At 47.4% G+C, this 16,055-nt stretch overlaps 1 protein-coding gene across 1 annotated transcript in view; it reads left to right on the top strand.

The window, feature by feature from the left end:
* The window catches only part of LOC139265749 (connector enhancer of kinase suppressor of ras 2), a 1,063,014-nt gene that overhangs the window by 352,879 nt on the left and 694,080 nt on the right, over window positions 1-16,055 (top strand). Inside the window, exon 4 of the mRNA XM_070883099.1 lies at window positions 4,249-4,336. Within this exon, the coding sequence (XP_070739200.1) occupies window positions 4,249-4,336 (88 nt within the window). The remainder of the gene's footprint in view (window positions 1-4,248; window positions 4,337-16,055) is intronic.

Here is a 16,055-nt window from a genome sequence, read left to right as displayed (position 1 = left end):
GCGCACATTCAGCGGCCAAACTCCAAACCATCATCAACATCTTCACCGAGGCATACGAAAGCATGGGCCTTACACTAAACATCCATAAGACAAAGGTCCTCCACCAACCTGACCCCGCCACGCAGCACAGCCCCTCGGTCATCAAAATCCATGGCGTGGCCTTGGACAATGTGGACCACTTTCCATACCTCAGGAGCATATTGTCAGCAAGGGCAGACATCACTGACAAGGTCCAACATCGCCTTCAGTGGCCAGCGCAGCCTTCGGTCACCTGAGGGAGAGAGTGTTTGAAGACCAGGGCCTCAAATCTGGCACCAAGCTTATGGTATATAGGGAAGCTGTGATACCCGCCCTCCTATATGGCTCAGAGACGTGGACTATATACAGTAGACACCTCAAAGCGCTGGAGAAGTACCACCAGCACTGCCTCCGCAAGATACTGTAAATTCACTGGGAGGATAGATGTACCAACGTCAGTGTTCTCGCTCAAGCCAGCATCCCCAGCATCGAAGCACTGACCACACTCGACCAGCTCCATTAGGCGGGCCACATCGTCCGCATGCCCAACACGAGACACCCAAAGCAAGCGCTCTACTCGGAACTCCTACACGGCAAGCGAGCCTCAGGTGGGCAGAGGAAACATTTCAAGGACACCCTCAAAGCCTCCTTGATAAAGTGCAATATCTCCACCGGCATCTGTAAATCCCTGGCCCAAGACCGCCCAAAGTGGAGGAGGAGCATCCGGGAGGGCGATGAGCACCTCGAGTCTCGTCGCCGAGAGCATGCAGAAACCAAGCGCAAACACCCTTTCCTTCAACCATTTGTCCCCACCTGTGACAGAGACTGTAATTCCCATATTGGACTGTACAGTCACTTGAGAACTTCACATAACACGGCACAATTTAAGATTTTTCAAACTATTGAAATAACAACTGCACTGGGTCTGCTAAGTCAATTCCTTCTCCTAGCATCCTGCCTCACCAATGTCTTTGCATTTAAAATTCTCAATCTTGTTTTCAAATCCCTCCATGGCCTCACCCCTCCTAACTCTATACACTCCTCCAGCACTACAACATTTTGAGATCTATGTGCTTCTCCAATTCTAGCCTCTTGCACATTCCCAATTTCCATCGCCCTACCATTGGCAGCCGAGCCTTCAGCTGTCTCAGCCTTCAGCTCTGGAATTCTCTCCCAAAACCTCTCTGCTTCACTACCTCTCTCTTCTCCTTTAAGACGCTACTTAAAACCTACTTCTGTGATCAAGATTTTGGTCACCTATCCTAATATCTTTTTGTGGCTCGGTGTCAAATTTTGTTTAATAATGCTCCTGTGAAACTTTTTACTATGTTAAAAGCGCTATATAAATGCAAGTTGTTGTTGTTGTTTTGCAATTGTAGAGGGTCGTGGTGGATGAATGTTTTTCAGATTGAGCCGTGGTTTGCTGCGGTGTTCCTCAAGTGTCAGTTTTGGGTTCATTACTCCTTGCAATTTTTATAAACAACTTAGACTCAGGTGTATGGAGCAGCATTATAAAGTTTGCAGATGACATGAAACTTGGATACTGATGAGGATAGTTGTAGACTATTGGTTAAATGAGCAGAAGCACGGCAGATGGAGTTCAATGCCAAGAAGTGTGAAATGATGCCCTTTGGAAGGACGAATATGGAAAGACAGCATATTATAAGGATGCGTCTATTTGGACTAACTGAAATGCAGCCGTGTCTCTGATTGGCTCTCCAGACCTATTGCTGATTGGTCCCCTTGGAGGATAAGCGACACAATCTGAAGTTGCTTAGCCTTCTGAGTGACTTTCCAATTTGTAATTCGATCCATTTTGACTTCAGAAGCCACAGAGGATAGATCTCTCCAAAAGACGCCAAGTTTCAGCCGAATACCATTACCCCAGTAAATGCTCCCCTTCCTCAGCTGCTTTCAATTCCTCCAGCGTGAATGCATCCCTCCGCCAGCTAAAGACACTTATCTAAGCACCAGACCTTACCCCCACCCACCCCCACCCCCACAGATGTGTGCGGATTGTTAACATGTTTATTGGGTATGAAGTGAATAATGACAGTGTTGTGACTTCTGGATTTCATCCACACCAACGATATCCCTTGTAACACATGCATCGAGCATGCACGCACCAGGGGGTAGGAAGAATGTGATCGGTCTGCTGAGTTTCCTCTCTCATCTCCGATCCCCCCCCCAATTGTGTCCCTCTCTCTCCTCTCCCCCCCCTTCCCCCGGCTCTCTCTCTCTACCCCAGGCTCTCTTCCCCCCCCCCACCCCACCCCTAAAACCTCTATCACCACCCCCCAACAACTCTCTCTCTCTCTCCCCAGGCTCTCTCCCCTGCAAAGCTCTCTCTCCCTCCCCCCACCCCAAGCTCTCCCTCCTCCCCCAACCTCTCTCACCCCCCTTAAACTCTCTCTCCCACTCAACCTCTCTCTCACCCTGCCCCCAAGCTCTCTCTCCCCCCCAACCTCTCTCACCCACCCCCCCAACCTCTCTCTTCCCCCCCAACCTCTCTCTTCCCCCCCCCCAAGCTCTCTCTCACCCCAAGCTCTCGGCCCCCCCAGCTCTCTTCCCCCCAGCTCTCTCCCCCCCAGCTCTCTCTTACCCCCCCAGCTCTCTCTGACCACCCCCAACTCTCTCTGACCAACCCCAGCTCTCTCTCACCCCCCCAGCTCTCTCTCACCCCCCCAGCTCTCTCTCACCCCCCCCCCAGCTCTCTCTCACCCCCAGCTCTCTCTCACCCTCCCTCCCCGCAAGCTCTCTCACCCCCATCCCAAGCTCTCCCCCCCAAGCTCTCTGTCCCCCCCCAAATTCTCTCTCTCTCCCACCCCCCAAACCTCTCTCTCTCCCCCCCAACCTCTCTCTCTCTTCCCCAATTTCTCTACCCCTCCTTGCCTCTCGCTCTCCCTGCCACCCGCTCTCTCCGCCTGCCGTCCACTCTCCCCACCAGGCCAGGCCGCTCTCCCCGAACTGGTCCTGGCCACCCGCTGCCTGATCGGAGGCTCCAGGGCAGCTGCTGAATCGGAGGCAGTGGAGGCAATGTATGTGGCCGGTTTGGGGGCGGGGGGGGGAGGCAGGGAGAGGAGGACGCAGGCGCAGAATGGGATTAGTAGGAATTGCGCTGGGGGGGCCGGGGGGGGGGGGGTGGGGCGGAGTCGGTGATATTTGTCCTAACTCTGGAGTCGCATACACAGAAGGGAGACTTAGTACAAATAGTTACTGCGATATTATAAAAGGCACGTTTTTGAAAAGTGTTGATTAGCAGAGAGACCTTGGTGTCCTTGTACACAATCCTTAAAGGTGGCAGGGCAAACTGATAAGATGGTTAAAAAAGGATAGGGGATAGTTGGGCTTATAAATAGAAGAATGGGGCAGAAATTCGACTTGTGCCGGGATGCAGAATGCGCCTTGCCCGAAATTCAGTTCCATTAAAATCAATGGAACTGAGTATTGGACGGGATGTATTACGGGCACCAAATGCAATACTGCCCATTTTATGTCGCTGCCCATGTCAAATTTCACTCCCATAAATTATGAAAGCAAAGAGATCATGCTAGAATTTTATAATTCACTGGTTAGACCTCAGCTGGAAAACTGTGACAATTCTGGCCACCACAGTTCAGGAAACATTTCAAGACCTTAGAAAGGGTACCGAGGATATTATCAAGGATAAGAAACTTCAGTTATGAGAAGGGATTGGAAATGTTAGGATGCTCTCCTTTGGACCGCAAAGGATGACCTAATAGAGGTCAAGATGATGAGGGGATTTGATAGAATAGATAGAGAAAAACTATTCCCATTGGCCAGAAAGTCATTGACTTAAAATAGTTGGCAAAAGATCTCGAGGGGAAATGAGGAGAAATATTTTTACTCGGAGAGTTGTCGGAATCTGGAACACTCTACCTGAAAAGGTGGTGGAAGCTGAATCCATAAATAATTTTAAAAGGAAGTTGGACAGATACTTGAGGATGAGGAACTTACAGGGTTACTGACAAAAAGTGAAGCTGTGGGACTAAGCACGGCTGCTCTTTCAAAGAGCCAGTACAAGCACAATGGGCTGAATGGCCTCCTTCTGTGCTGTAATTATAATTCTCTGAAATGTACTGTGAAGTTAATTGTAATTTATGTGTGCTCAAGGTATGCCAGTTTTCTTACTGGAAAGGATGCAGTTATATGAAAGAGGAAATATACCATTCTAATTTTTGAATTAATTGTTATTCATTCTGTTTTTAGGTCTCCATTTGTTAGTGTGACAGAATACTCACTTCTAAAGAACAATATTGTTCAGCTGTGCCTGGAACTAACAACCATCGTGCAACAGGTAAGTGTTAAACTCTCATCGAGCAGCCTTAACACCAGAATTAAACTGAGCTAGGTTGCCCTTTGTCCCATTATCACTGCCTAATTTAAATGTTTCTTTGCTTAGAATAATTTAACAACAGTGTTTAATGTTTATTTAAATCGTAAAATATGTTGGTGGTTTGATAACAGATTACAGCACATGCTCAATTCGAAGGATGTGAAGTCACTGACATATTTTTGATTTGATTGAACAAGACATCAAGCAATACACAACATAAGTCAGAAATCAATTAATGAAGCTTGAACAGAATCTCATTCATGATTATCTGCAACTGTGCCTCTGAAAGAAAAGTGCATCAGAAACATTTTATCTATTGAATCTATGATCTTCAAGAGCTTATGAGCTGGAAAGAGTTAGAAGGGTAGATGTAAGCTGACACATTGGATGACATATATACATAGTTTTATATCTATGCTTCTTGGTCAATTATTTTGATTGTTAAAATGCTTTGATTTTACTCCTGCACTTAGCTATAAGTGATTTGCAATCCAGCCAGTAATATTTCTTCAGACAGCTGGATTAGTTCTGCTTGAATTAGAAAGGGTTCTGCATTAATAGAAAAATGCGAGGGCCTTCAAAGGAAGATAATTTTATTTGCAATTTTTCCCTAGGTGATAGACTACTACATTGATTTATAAAATTAATAAGCTTTGAAATGTAATATATTGAAGTCCAGGTTAATTATGCTATGTCCTACTCTAACTCATCCTTTCTCAGACTTCAAATTTGTGGAACTCCCAAGACTGTTTGTTCCTGTTCATTGTGAATGCTGTTTTTTTACGCAGGCCTGTGCCACCTATGAACTAAACTTTAAGCTTAAACATGTAGCAAATGGAATGGACGATTTACTCTTTTACTGTTGGGTTATACTGTATATAGAATGGAACGCCCACCTACTGCTCCAGATTTATCCCATAGACTGAACCAAGCTGAGGAGCCATATATTTCAGGCTAAACTATAGATTTATTGCATGAAAGAAATATACATAGAAACAAGTTAAATCAGCAGAAACAATTAGCAATACTTAAGTTTTGTCAGTACATTAAATTGTTTTGAGTCCAACATAAATAATTTTTTAAATCTGAGAGGGAGAAATTCAGGACAGCCCCATTTGGGGCGTTAACTTTTGAAAGCTGGAAAAATTAGCAACAGGCACTAATGATTCTCAGCTTTCTGTAAATTCGGTGTTAGCGCTCCAGGCTTAATCAAGCACTCCACTTCGTTCCTGGTGCGCTAAAGGACGCAGGTGGGGCAGTAGTGGTGTAGTGCTGTCAAGATCCAATGCTCCTTCTCTCCCTTTAAGGGAAGGGACATCGCTGTAGGCTCTGCATTGGGACCAGTTAGCTGGTCCCCGACGGCAGCCACAATCAGGCCTGATCAGCCTGATGCACTGCAGCAGAGTGCCAGGCAGATCGATCGCAGCCGAAGAAGAATCAATAAAATTGGAAATAAGCAGTTGAACATTTTTTGCATTTATCGCACCAACATCCACTTTAACTTGCGCCCCTGAAGCACCTGTGCCCCCCGAACAATGCCTCCTGCAGCTGTCGGTGTGATTGCCCGGCGATACCACACAGGGCGGAACCGAAGTTTGGGTCCAGGGCAATGAGCAGGACAATGACATCATGATCTCCGGGTGCAGCAGGTCACGGTACAATGTGTTACTGCTGCTGCAAACCTCTCGTCTAATTTAGCGGGAGTCGTTCATCTCATCTTGCCCGGTCGGTAAGTCGTTAGCGCCCCGTTATCGTCCTCTGGCTTCGATAACGGGAGGCGCTAAGGAGGCCAATTTCTCGGCCTTCAGGTTGGCAATTCCTCCTGCACTCAGAGGCTTCGAGGAGGAAGAAATGTTCCTGCAGAGGGATTAAAGGCAGATGCAATTACATGAGGGGCTATTTTGCCATCCACCCTTACCGTGGGGAAGCAGAGTTGGCATTGTGCCATCTCCTTGAGTCTTCAGACTACAATGACTGCAGAATGCCAGTGGTTGCGAAGGTGATGAGAGCCTCGTGTTTCCATACCCACATCATTTCAAACCACCACTAAACAAGTCCACTCCGCTGTACACTGATGTATTGAGCAAATGCCAGAGGTGTCACTTGTCACTGGAACCTCTTTGCCTCTCCCCACAGAAAAGCAGAGGCAACTCAACACAGCACTATTATTGGCCGGCAGATCTTCCAAAGATGTGGGAAATCATAGATGGAACGTGTACTTATCTGGGTCATCCCAACCAACAAACCCAATTCATGAGCAGAAAGGGATTCAATTCAACTAATGTGCAGATGAACTGGAACCACTTGATTCAATATGCAGATAGTCTGGAACCACAGACGACAAGTGATGCAAACTAATGATTAAGTATTTAGTGATAATATTGATCTACACAATTATTTTTTCTTTTAAAACACAACCAAATATTACATTGTTAAACACAGTTGCATTATTTTTTACACAAATTAAACATTGCTGTCACGTGTTTTCACTTTGCTAATATTCATCTCATTCAGAAGAAAAACAATTTTGAGTTGACCAAGAAGACGAAAAGACCATAGTTTGGGCCGGTTGCAGAGTGAATATTCTTCTGCCCAAGCAGTGTTGATAAGCATCAGCCTCAGAAGAACATGTGAGAATTTTAACCCCCAAGAATGGATGGGTTGGAAGTGGGTGAGGGGTGAAAATTTGTGATTTTTAGAGCGGGAACATAACGTACCCACTTACAGGTTTAACGGAGGCATGTTTGGATGCCAACGAAAAACCTACTCGCCAAAGTCAAGGATTTCATAATTGGATGCGGACAGGTACTTATTGGAGAAATTAATGTCCTTGGGTGATGTTAATAAGGTCTTTTTAAATAGTTTTTAACGTGGCTCCAAATTTAACTTGAGCAGAACCAGGAGTTTTTAATAAACCAGAAGGGATATTTGTCCATCAATGCACCGCTGGTGTGCAACGACAAGAAGAAGTTCATGCAGGTCTGCACCAGATTCCCTGGAAACTGTCATGAGGCCTTCATACTGAGACAGTCCAACAGCCCTGATCTTTTCGTTCCAGGAAGCAGACTTAAAGGCATTCCACTTCCACCACCAGGACCAACACTCCCCAAATCCCTTTCCATTAAACAGTCCTTCAACCACTTGTCCACCCACTGCACATCCGCCCAATGGATCTTGTCACGTATTGACATTCATCATGAAACAAGTGAAAGGTCGACTTGGCACTTGGGACGTCATAAAGGACAAAGCATGGAAGTGATGCGAAGCAATACATTTTATGTGGCTTTATAAAAAAAATGAAACTTAACAACATAACGGGGCAAATAAGCACGTACGATGTGCGCACGCATAGAGGCCCCGTAAGTGGTGGTTCTCGGCACACAAGACGCATGCACCGAAATCCTGCACTTGCGAACTGTCAAAATTTATTTTATCCCCGGGAGAAGGGCCTTTGCGGGCAGAAATTTGGCCTATTTGCACAACTCTTGCCCAGCGAATGTCCTTCAAACACTTACGCCTGGTAAAAGCAGATTTAAAAAATAGAAAAATAACTCTTTATCAATCATTTTTATATTAACATCCCTGGGCCCGAACTTGGTCAAAGCCAAGGCCTTCCCAAGTGCCGCCCAAAGGACCGCTGATGGCCGCCAAGAGACCGGACAGTACTTTGCCAGGGAGATTCCTCCAAAAGAGATGGCAGTACCTCCCAGTGGCCAAATAACGGTTTATTCCATCAATCTGGGCGGCAACGGGTAGGAGCTCTCAATCCCGGCGGCAGATGCGATCCTCGCCAAAGTGCCACCGAGGATTGAGTCTGGCTCAGAGAGGGGGAACAATGAAAAATAAAAATCTTTACAAAAAAACCTTCACAAAAAATGCCATAACACCTTCAGGGGACCCCATACAGGTAAAACACTGAAAAAAAAATTAAAACATTTTCACTAACCTTTTTTTGCAGGACTTCTTACATACCGTCAGGGTTAGACCTGCCTCCACACAGCGGTCCTTCCCCCTGCTAATGCCGACTCGTGCCCGCACCAATATGGCAGCTCGGCAGGCGGGAGGTCACTTACACGACTTGGCCGCCAGCAGCCGTTAGTGGGCGGTTCCCAGCGGTACTCCCCTCCTGCCGGCATCAGACCAAGAGGGATCTGTCACCGAGGGGAGACTATCCAAAAAACTCGGCGGCAGTCGGCGGCAGTGGGCAGTAAGGCCATCAATTTCAGGTCCCCTGTCCATTAAGGTAAGTTTATTTTTACTCCTATTAAAACATTTAAAACATTTCATAAAATGCATTTTTATCGAAAACATTTATTTAAATCCAATTTCAATTAATTTTAAATATGTGAAGTGTTTTTCTTATTTATTTAAAATGTGTATGTGTTTTTGGGGGTAGAAATGGTGATCTCTGTACAAACAGAACTCACCATTGCTGTGAATGGGGATTCGCCATTTGCATTGGTTGGTCCAGCCCAGGTGATCCCAGTCTGCACATATGCTCCTGGAATACATGAGCCCCTATGCTGAACTGCGCAGCTAGGCCTTGGAGTGCAAGTCTATGTTGTTCCAGGACCACCAGGTATTTTCGTTAAAAAATCCTCCGACTGCAATTTTTGGCCCAACATTTTGTCAAACATTGGTGAATTACAATTTCTTCAACTCACACTTTCCACTGCTTCTACGTGGTGCATTCTGTGTGGCTTCAGCAGAGATAGAAGCAGGCTTCTCAGATCCCTGCCTTGACTGCTTAGATGCTTTTAGCCTTTGGAGCCCTTCAGGGTCCCACCAAAGACTGCTCCACCGGTATCTGTGTGTTGGATGATGTGGCAGCATGTCGGGTACTGGCTGAGATGGGGCAGTGGGGGCAATGGGTGAGAAGTGAATGTGCTTTGAGTGGAGTTCTCACTTCCATGTCCCCTTTAGCCATCATCCCTCTCCTATTCCAGCGCCAAATCTCTCCTACCACTCTGCTGCAACCAGATTGGTGAAGATCAGTGATGAATTGTAAGGCGACGGATAAGCTATTTGTTATCCTGTTTAAGGCGCCGGACAAGTTGGCATCCAAATTCTACACAGCCATGGTCATGGCCTGCATGGACTCATTTGAGAGGCTTGCTTGGAGCTCCATGGAGACGGCCTCTCTCTCCATATCAGACATTGGCCCAGAAATCCCGGTTTCTTCTTCCTGCGGGCATTCGACTAAAAATAGGAAAAAAGATGTGCACCTACCTTTTGGTCGAATGCCCACCAGAGATCTTGGAGTCGAGGCCTTCTCTTCTTGCGCAATGGAGCACGTTCATGTTGGGACATCCGTAGGAGTCACGTGGGCCTGGACACCCAATCACGGTAAAGTATTTTCTCATTCATAGTAATAGGAGTTTCGTAAGTCTGAAACTCCTATTACTATGAATGAGAAACATCCCCAAACACCCAAACACTACATAAAACATTTTAAAAAAACGCCTCACATAAATAAATACATTATAGAAATTAAAGTTGATATAAAAGTTTTTTAAAGAAAAAAAATTTGCCAATTTAAAAAAAAAGTTTTAATTGTGGTTTAAAATAAAATTATCTGAGTGGGCAGGGTTTTAACATATGTCTTTTAACATTTTATTTTAATCATGTTTTTGATATGTAATTAAACTCTTATAAAAGTAAGTTATACGCCTGCTTCTATCAGGCGCAAGAGTTTTGAGGACATTTGCTGGGCAAGATATGCATAAATCCCGCAACCTTGCCCTTGCAAATATCCTCGCTCCTGATATGCGCGAGATCTGTCAACCCAGAAACTTGACAGATTGGAAAAGCCGGTTTTCAGCGCGTGCGCATTGCGCGCTGAAAACCGGCTTTTCCGATGCCTTCCTGGGTCTGTAGAAACTTCGTAAACTTTGGGGAGGCCAGGATTTTCCATGCCAATCTCTCAATTCCCTGCACCACCAAACCGTTAGTGATCGAATTGGACTCCTCCATCCTCTCCGCTATTGAGGAAAGTGTGTGTGGCATGTCTTTCAATACCTGGCTAAGTTACTGATGTACTGCTAGCATTCTTCTTCTCAACAATAGTCTTCAGGGATCAGTATCTGTGTCCAGTTGAACAGAGCTTGGAGAGGATTTTGTCCCCCGATGCTGACTCTCCACAGCTGTCCCTGCCACCAGTGTCTGCTCCTGCTCATCTGTGAGGTGTGATTCACCAGATGAAAACCCAACTAACTGTCTAAGTGGACCCATCGAAGTGCAAGTATTTATACTGGTGCATGACTGTACATCCTGTGACAGCACACCATCAAAAGGAATGAGATTCTCTGAGTAATTGTTCTCCATGCATGTCCTGCGACACTTGCTGTACACATGAAGGCCCTGGAAAACAAAAGAAACTGATATGATTTCGTCATGGCAAAGTCACAATCTTGACAATCACCATACTCATGGTTCATTCATTGATGAATTAAGTCAGCATATGTTTGTCGGAGATATTTGTAATTCTGTCACTAGCTATCTACGAGCTCCTTGTCTCTCCATCTCTGACTGAGGGGAATGCAGATGTACCACTTGTCTCTGGGGCATCCTATTCTGCACCTGTGAGCTGGACTATTTTTGGTGGGCCATCTCCAACCCTCTCCCTCTCTCTTGCATTTTGCGCTCTCCTCCTACATGGTGTGAAAAAACAGATCTGTGAGTAAGTGAAGGTAAGGTATTCACCCATGGTCATGGTGTATTCAGTGACCGTGACTATGAGACACATGCATAAGGATTGTGGTGAGTGTCAAAGGTGGATAGATAAATGCGGAGGTAATGAAGTGCATTGAAAGTGAAGGCTGGGTACCGCTGAAAGTTGAGTAAGAGTGAGGAAAGATGTGAAGGAGACTGCTTAGTAAAACAGACTGAAAGCGGGGGCAGCTTAAAGCACAGGATATAGTTGATTTAGCAAATATACTTACTTTACCTGACCTGGCTAGATCATTAAACCACTTCCTACATTGCACTTAACTGTTTCCTACATTGCACAATGCTCCTACTGCTCACCTCCGCTACCTCCAACTGCATCATCATCATCAGCATAGGCAGTCCCTTGAAATCAAGGAAGACTTGCTTCCACTCTAAAAGTGAGTTCTCAGGTGACTGTACAGTCCAATACGGGAATTACAGTCTCTGTCACAGGTGGGGCAGACGGTCGTTGAAGCAAAGGGTGGGTGGGGTCTGCAAAGTCTGGTTTGCCGCAATATCCTTCCACTGCCTGTGCTTGTTTTCTGCATGTTCTCGGCAACAAGACTCGAGGTGCGCAACGCCCACCCGGATGCTCTTCCTCCACTTCGGACGGTCTTTGGCTAGGGATTCCCAGGTGGCGGTGGGGATGTTGCACTTTATCAAGGAGGCTTTGAGGGTGTCCTTAAAACGTTTCCACTGCCCACCTGCGGATCGCTTGCCGTGTAGGGGTTCCGAGTAGAGCGTTTGCTTTGGGAGTCTTGTATCGGGCATGCGGACAATACGATCCGCCCAACGGAGCTGGCCAAGTGTGGTCAGTGCTTCGATGCTGGGGATGTTGGCCTGATCTAAAACACTGACGTTGGTGCGTCTATCCTCCCAGGAGATTTGCAGGATCTTGTGGCGCCATCGTCCAGTGATTTGAGGTGTCTATGGTCCACGTCTCTGAGCCATACATGAGTAGCACGAAAATACCCTGTAGACCATAAGCTTGGTGGCAGATTTGAGTGCCTGGTCTTCGAACATCTCTTCCTCAGGCGATCGAAGGCTGCGCTGGTGCACTGGAGGCAGTGTTGGATCTCTGCCCTTGCTGTTAGTAGGCTCCTGAGGTATGGAAAGTGGTCCACGTTGTCCAAGGCCACACCGTGGATTTTGATCACTCGGGGGGGGGCAGTGCTGTGTGGCGGGTTCAGGTTGATGGAGGACCTTTGTCTTATGGATGTTTAGTGTAAGGCCCATGCTTTCGTACGCCTCGGTGAAGATGTTGACGATGGCTTGGAGTTCAGTCGCTGACTGTGCAGACTCAAGCGTCATCCGCATACTGTAGTTCTATGACAGAGAATGGGACGGTCTTGGATCTAACCTGGAAGCGACGAAGGTTGACCAGGTTCCTTCTAGTTGGATAATTTAGTTCCACTCCAGCGGGGAGCTTGTTGAGCGTGAGATGGAGCATTACAGCGAGGAAAATTGAGAAGAGGGTTGTCGCGATGACGCAGCCCTGCATGACCCCGGTCCGGACGTGGATTGGGTCTGTGGTGGATCCGTTGGTCAGGATCACGGCTTGCATGTCATCGTGGACCAGATGGAGGATGGTGACAAACTTTTGGGGGCAGCCGAAACGGAGGAGGACGCTCCATAGTCCCTTGCAGTTAACAGTGTCAAAGGCCTTTGTGAGGTCAAAGAAGGCCATGTACAAGGGTTGGTGCTGTTCCCTGCATTTCTCTTGCAGTTGTCGCGCCATGAAGATCATGTCCGTTGTACCCCATAGTGGACGGAATCCGCATTGTGACTCCGGGAGGAGCTCTTTAGCCACAGGGAGAAGACGTTTGAGGAGGATTCTCGCGATGACTTTCCCAGTGGCCGACAATAGGTAGATTCCTCTGTAGTTCCTGCACTTGGACTTGTCCCCTTTTTGAAGATGGTCACGATTACGTCATCTCTGCGATCTCCAGGCATGCACTCCTTCTTCCAGATGAGAGAGATGAGGTCATGCATTTGCGCCAATAGTGCCTCTCCGCCATACATTTATTGCCTCAGCGGCGATTCCATCTGCTCCTGATGCCTTGTTGTTCTTGAGCTGATGGATGGCCTTTTCTACCTCGTGCAGGGCTGGGATTTTGCCGAGATGGTGGCGGGTAGCATGCTGCGGGATGGAGTCGAGGACACTTGTGTCAAAGGCAGAGTCTCGATTAAGGAGATCTTCGAAGTGCTCCTTCCAGCATGCCCTGACTGTCTCGGTGTCCTTGATGAGTGTCTCCCTGTTCTTGGCCAGCAGTGGGGTGGGGCCTTGGATGCTCGGTCCGTAGATGGACTTGACTGCGGTGAAGAATCCTCGCACGTCATGGCTGTCGGCCAGCTGATGAATCTTCTGCATTTCTCCACCCACCATCTATTCTTTAGGTCGCGGGTTTTGTGTTGGACCTCGGCCTTCAGCCGTCTGTTGAGCTGCTTTGCTGCTCCTGAGTTCGGTTGTTGCTTTAGGTTCAGAAATGCCCTGCGCTTGCAGTTTATTAGCTCCTGGATCTCCTGGTCATTCTTATCAAACCAGTCCTGGTGTTTCCTGGTTGAGTGACAGAGCGTCTCTTCGCAGGCACTGGTTATGGTGGCCTGGAGGGCAGACTGTGGGCACTCTGCATCTCGGGGTCATCGAGGGTCGCCAGTTGGCAGTGAGGGGCTAGCTGTACAGGGTTCTCTTAGCTGGATCTTTGAGTGCCCTGACGTTGATTTTTCTGCAGAACTGCTTCTGTTGCTGTCGTCGCTTTGGGGCTATATTAATGTTGATGATGGAACAGATTAGGGGGTGGTCCATTCAGCAGTCGTCGGCTCCTGTCATGCCACGGGTGATATGCACGTCCTTGCGATCCTGCGCTCGAATGATGACATAGTCGAGCAGTTGCCAGTGCTTGTAGCGAGGGTGTTGCCATGATGCCTTGTACTTGTCCCTCTGGCGGAACAAGATGTTGGTGATGACTAGGTCGTGTTCTAGGCATTTTGTCAGGAACAGGGTACCGCTGGAGTTGGTTTTCCCTGCCCCCTCTCTGCCGATTATGCCTTCCTGGAGGTCTGTGTCCTTACCGACTCTGGGGTTGAAGTCGCCGAGGAGGATCAGTTTGTCTTCCATAGGGATGTGGGACAGGGATTGTTCGAGGCTGGAGTAGAATACCTCTTTGGCTTCATCTGTTGCGTCAAGTGTTGGGGCGTACGCACTGATAACTGGCGCACTGATTCCGGGATAGGGTGAGCCGGAGAGTCATGAGGCGTTCGCTAATCCTGCAGGGAGAGTCTCTGAGGCGGTCGACCAGCTCGTTCTTGATGGCGAAACCAACTCCATGGAGGTGGCATTCTTCTTCTGGTTTGCCTTTCCAGAAGAAGGTGTAACCACCATCTTGTTCTTTGAGCTGGCCTTCCCCTGCCCGCCGGGTCTTGCTTAGGGCGGTGATGTCAACACTGAAGCGTCTAGTTCCTGTGCAACGATGGCGCTGCGGCGTTCCGGTCTGTTGCTGTTGGAGTTGTCCATGAAGGTCCTGATGTTCCAGGACCCGAACTTCATTTTGAAGGGTGGAAGATGCCTGTGCATGAGTTCTTTTAACATGGGGTGGCCGTTGCACACCGGCTACCACACGGGCTTAGCAGAGCGAGGTCTTGGTCCATTGGCAAGGGGGTCCAAGACGACTGGAGATCAGGCACTGCTGTATGAACCTAGTTGCCCACGGCGGGATGCGAACCGTAAGCTCGGTGCTGAGCAGCGCCCTTCGGTGAGGTGGTGAGAAAACCGAGGCCTGGTTGAGGGCAGGCATTGGGATGGTCAGAGGTCCACTTCGTGGAAGGAGGAGAGGTCAGAGAGGTCAGAGTGGCTACAGCCATTGCGCACACCACGTGCTCTACAGAGACACTGCCGTTGAGTGGGCCCAGCGGCCAGGGGGTGGCCAGAACGTCGCTGGAGGAAGGAAGGAAGATCTTGGTGATAACAGCAGGTTTCTTCCTCCCATTGCTGGGAAAAATATGCCCCTCCCATTTTTGACTGCAACCAGCAGTAATTCCAGCAAGGCATCATTAAATCTAGGTGCTGCTTTTGATCTGTGTCCACCATCCATCCATCCTAAACACCATTTTCATTTACATTGGTGCACTGTCCCTTTAAATACACTGAGATTATAAGAACATAAGAATTAGGAGCAGGAGTAGGCCATTTGGCCCCTTGAGCCTGCTCCGGCATTCAATAAGATCATGGCTGATATCTTACCTCAACTCCATTTTCCTGCACTGTCCACATATCCCTTGATTCCCTTAATATTATAAGAACATAAGAATTATTATAAGAACGTAAGATTGCGTGATGCGAGTGCGCCTCATGCCCACTGTGCAGCTTGGAGATGCAAAACCCAGAATTCAAAATTAATTGGTACAATTCAGTTGTGACCGCAAATTCCGACCCGCTCAGTTGGCTTCTGGGATTCCCCAATGCAATTCCACACCCTTGCTCGGAAGCATCCTTCAGATTAATATCAGGGTCCATGGGTTCATCACAGCACGAATGTGAATCTTTAAATTTCTCACAATACCCACGTTTACAGGTTTTCTGAATGAACTGTCAGTTTTTATCAAATGATGGATAGTTTTGTAATATGGACATGTACGCAGAAGCAATTGGGTTGAGAAGAGTTGGACAATACGTGCACTTATCAGAATAAAAACAATCCTGGCTCATCCAGCAGCAGGATTACTGCTTGTTTGGAGGATAAACTTCAACATGGACTGAACGGCCTATTTCTGTGTCATAATTTCTACTTCTAATTTCATGTCGACCTTCACAAGTGGAAGGAAGATGTCATCTGTCTGCCTGGATTGACACCATCGTCTTAAAATGGCACCTGCAAAATAAGCATTAAGCTGTGTGACAAAGTCAGAAATTCGAAAGGATAGTCTGAGTGTATAAATGAGTGCTGAATATGTGAGTGAGTGAATATCTCAAAGT

This window comes from Pristiophorus japonicus, chromosome 6 (assembly GCF_044704955.1).
Source record: "Pristiophorus japonicus isolate sPriJap1 chromosome 6, sPriJap1.hap1, whole genome shotgun sequence".
Lineage (NCBI taxonomy): Eukaryota > Metazoa > Chordata > Chondrichthyes > Pristiophoridae > Pristiophorus > Pristiophorus japonicus.
The sequence above is the reverse complement of the archived record's forward strand: the minus strand, read 5'-3'. Positions and strand labels throughout refer to the sequence as shown.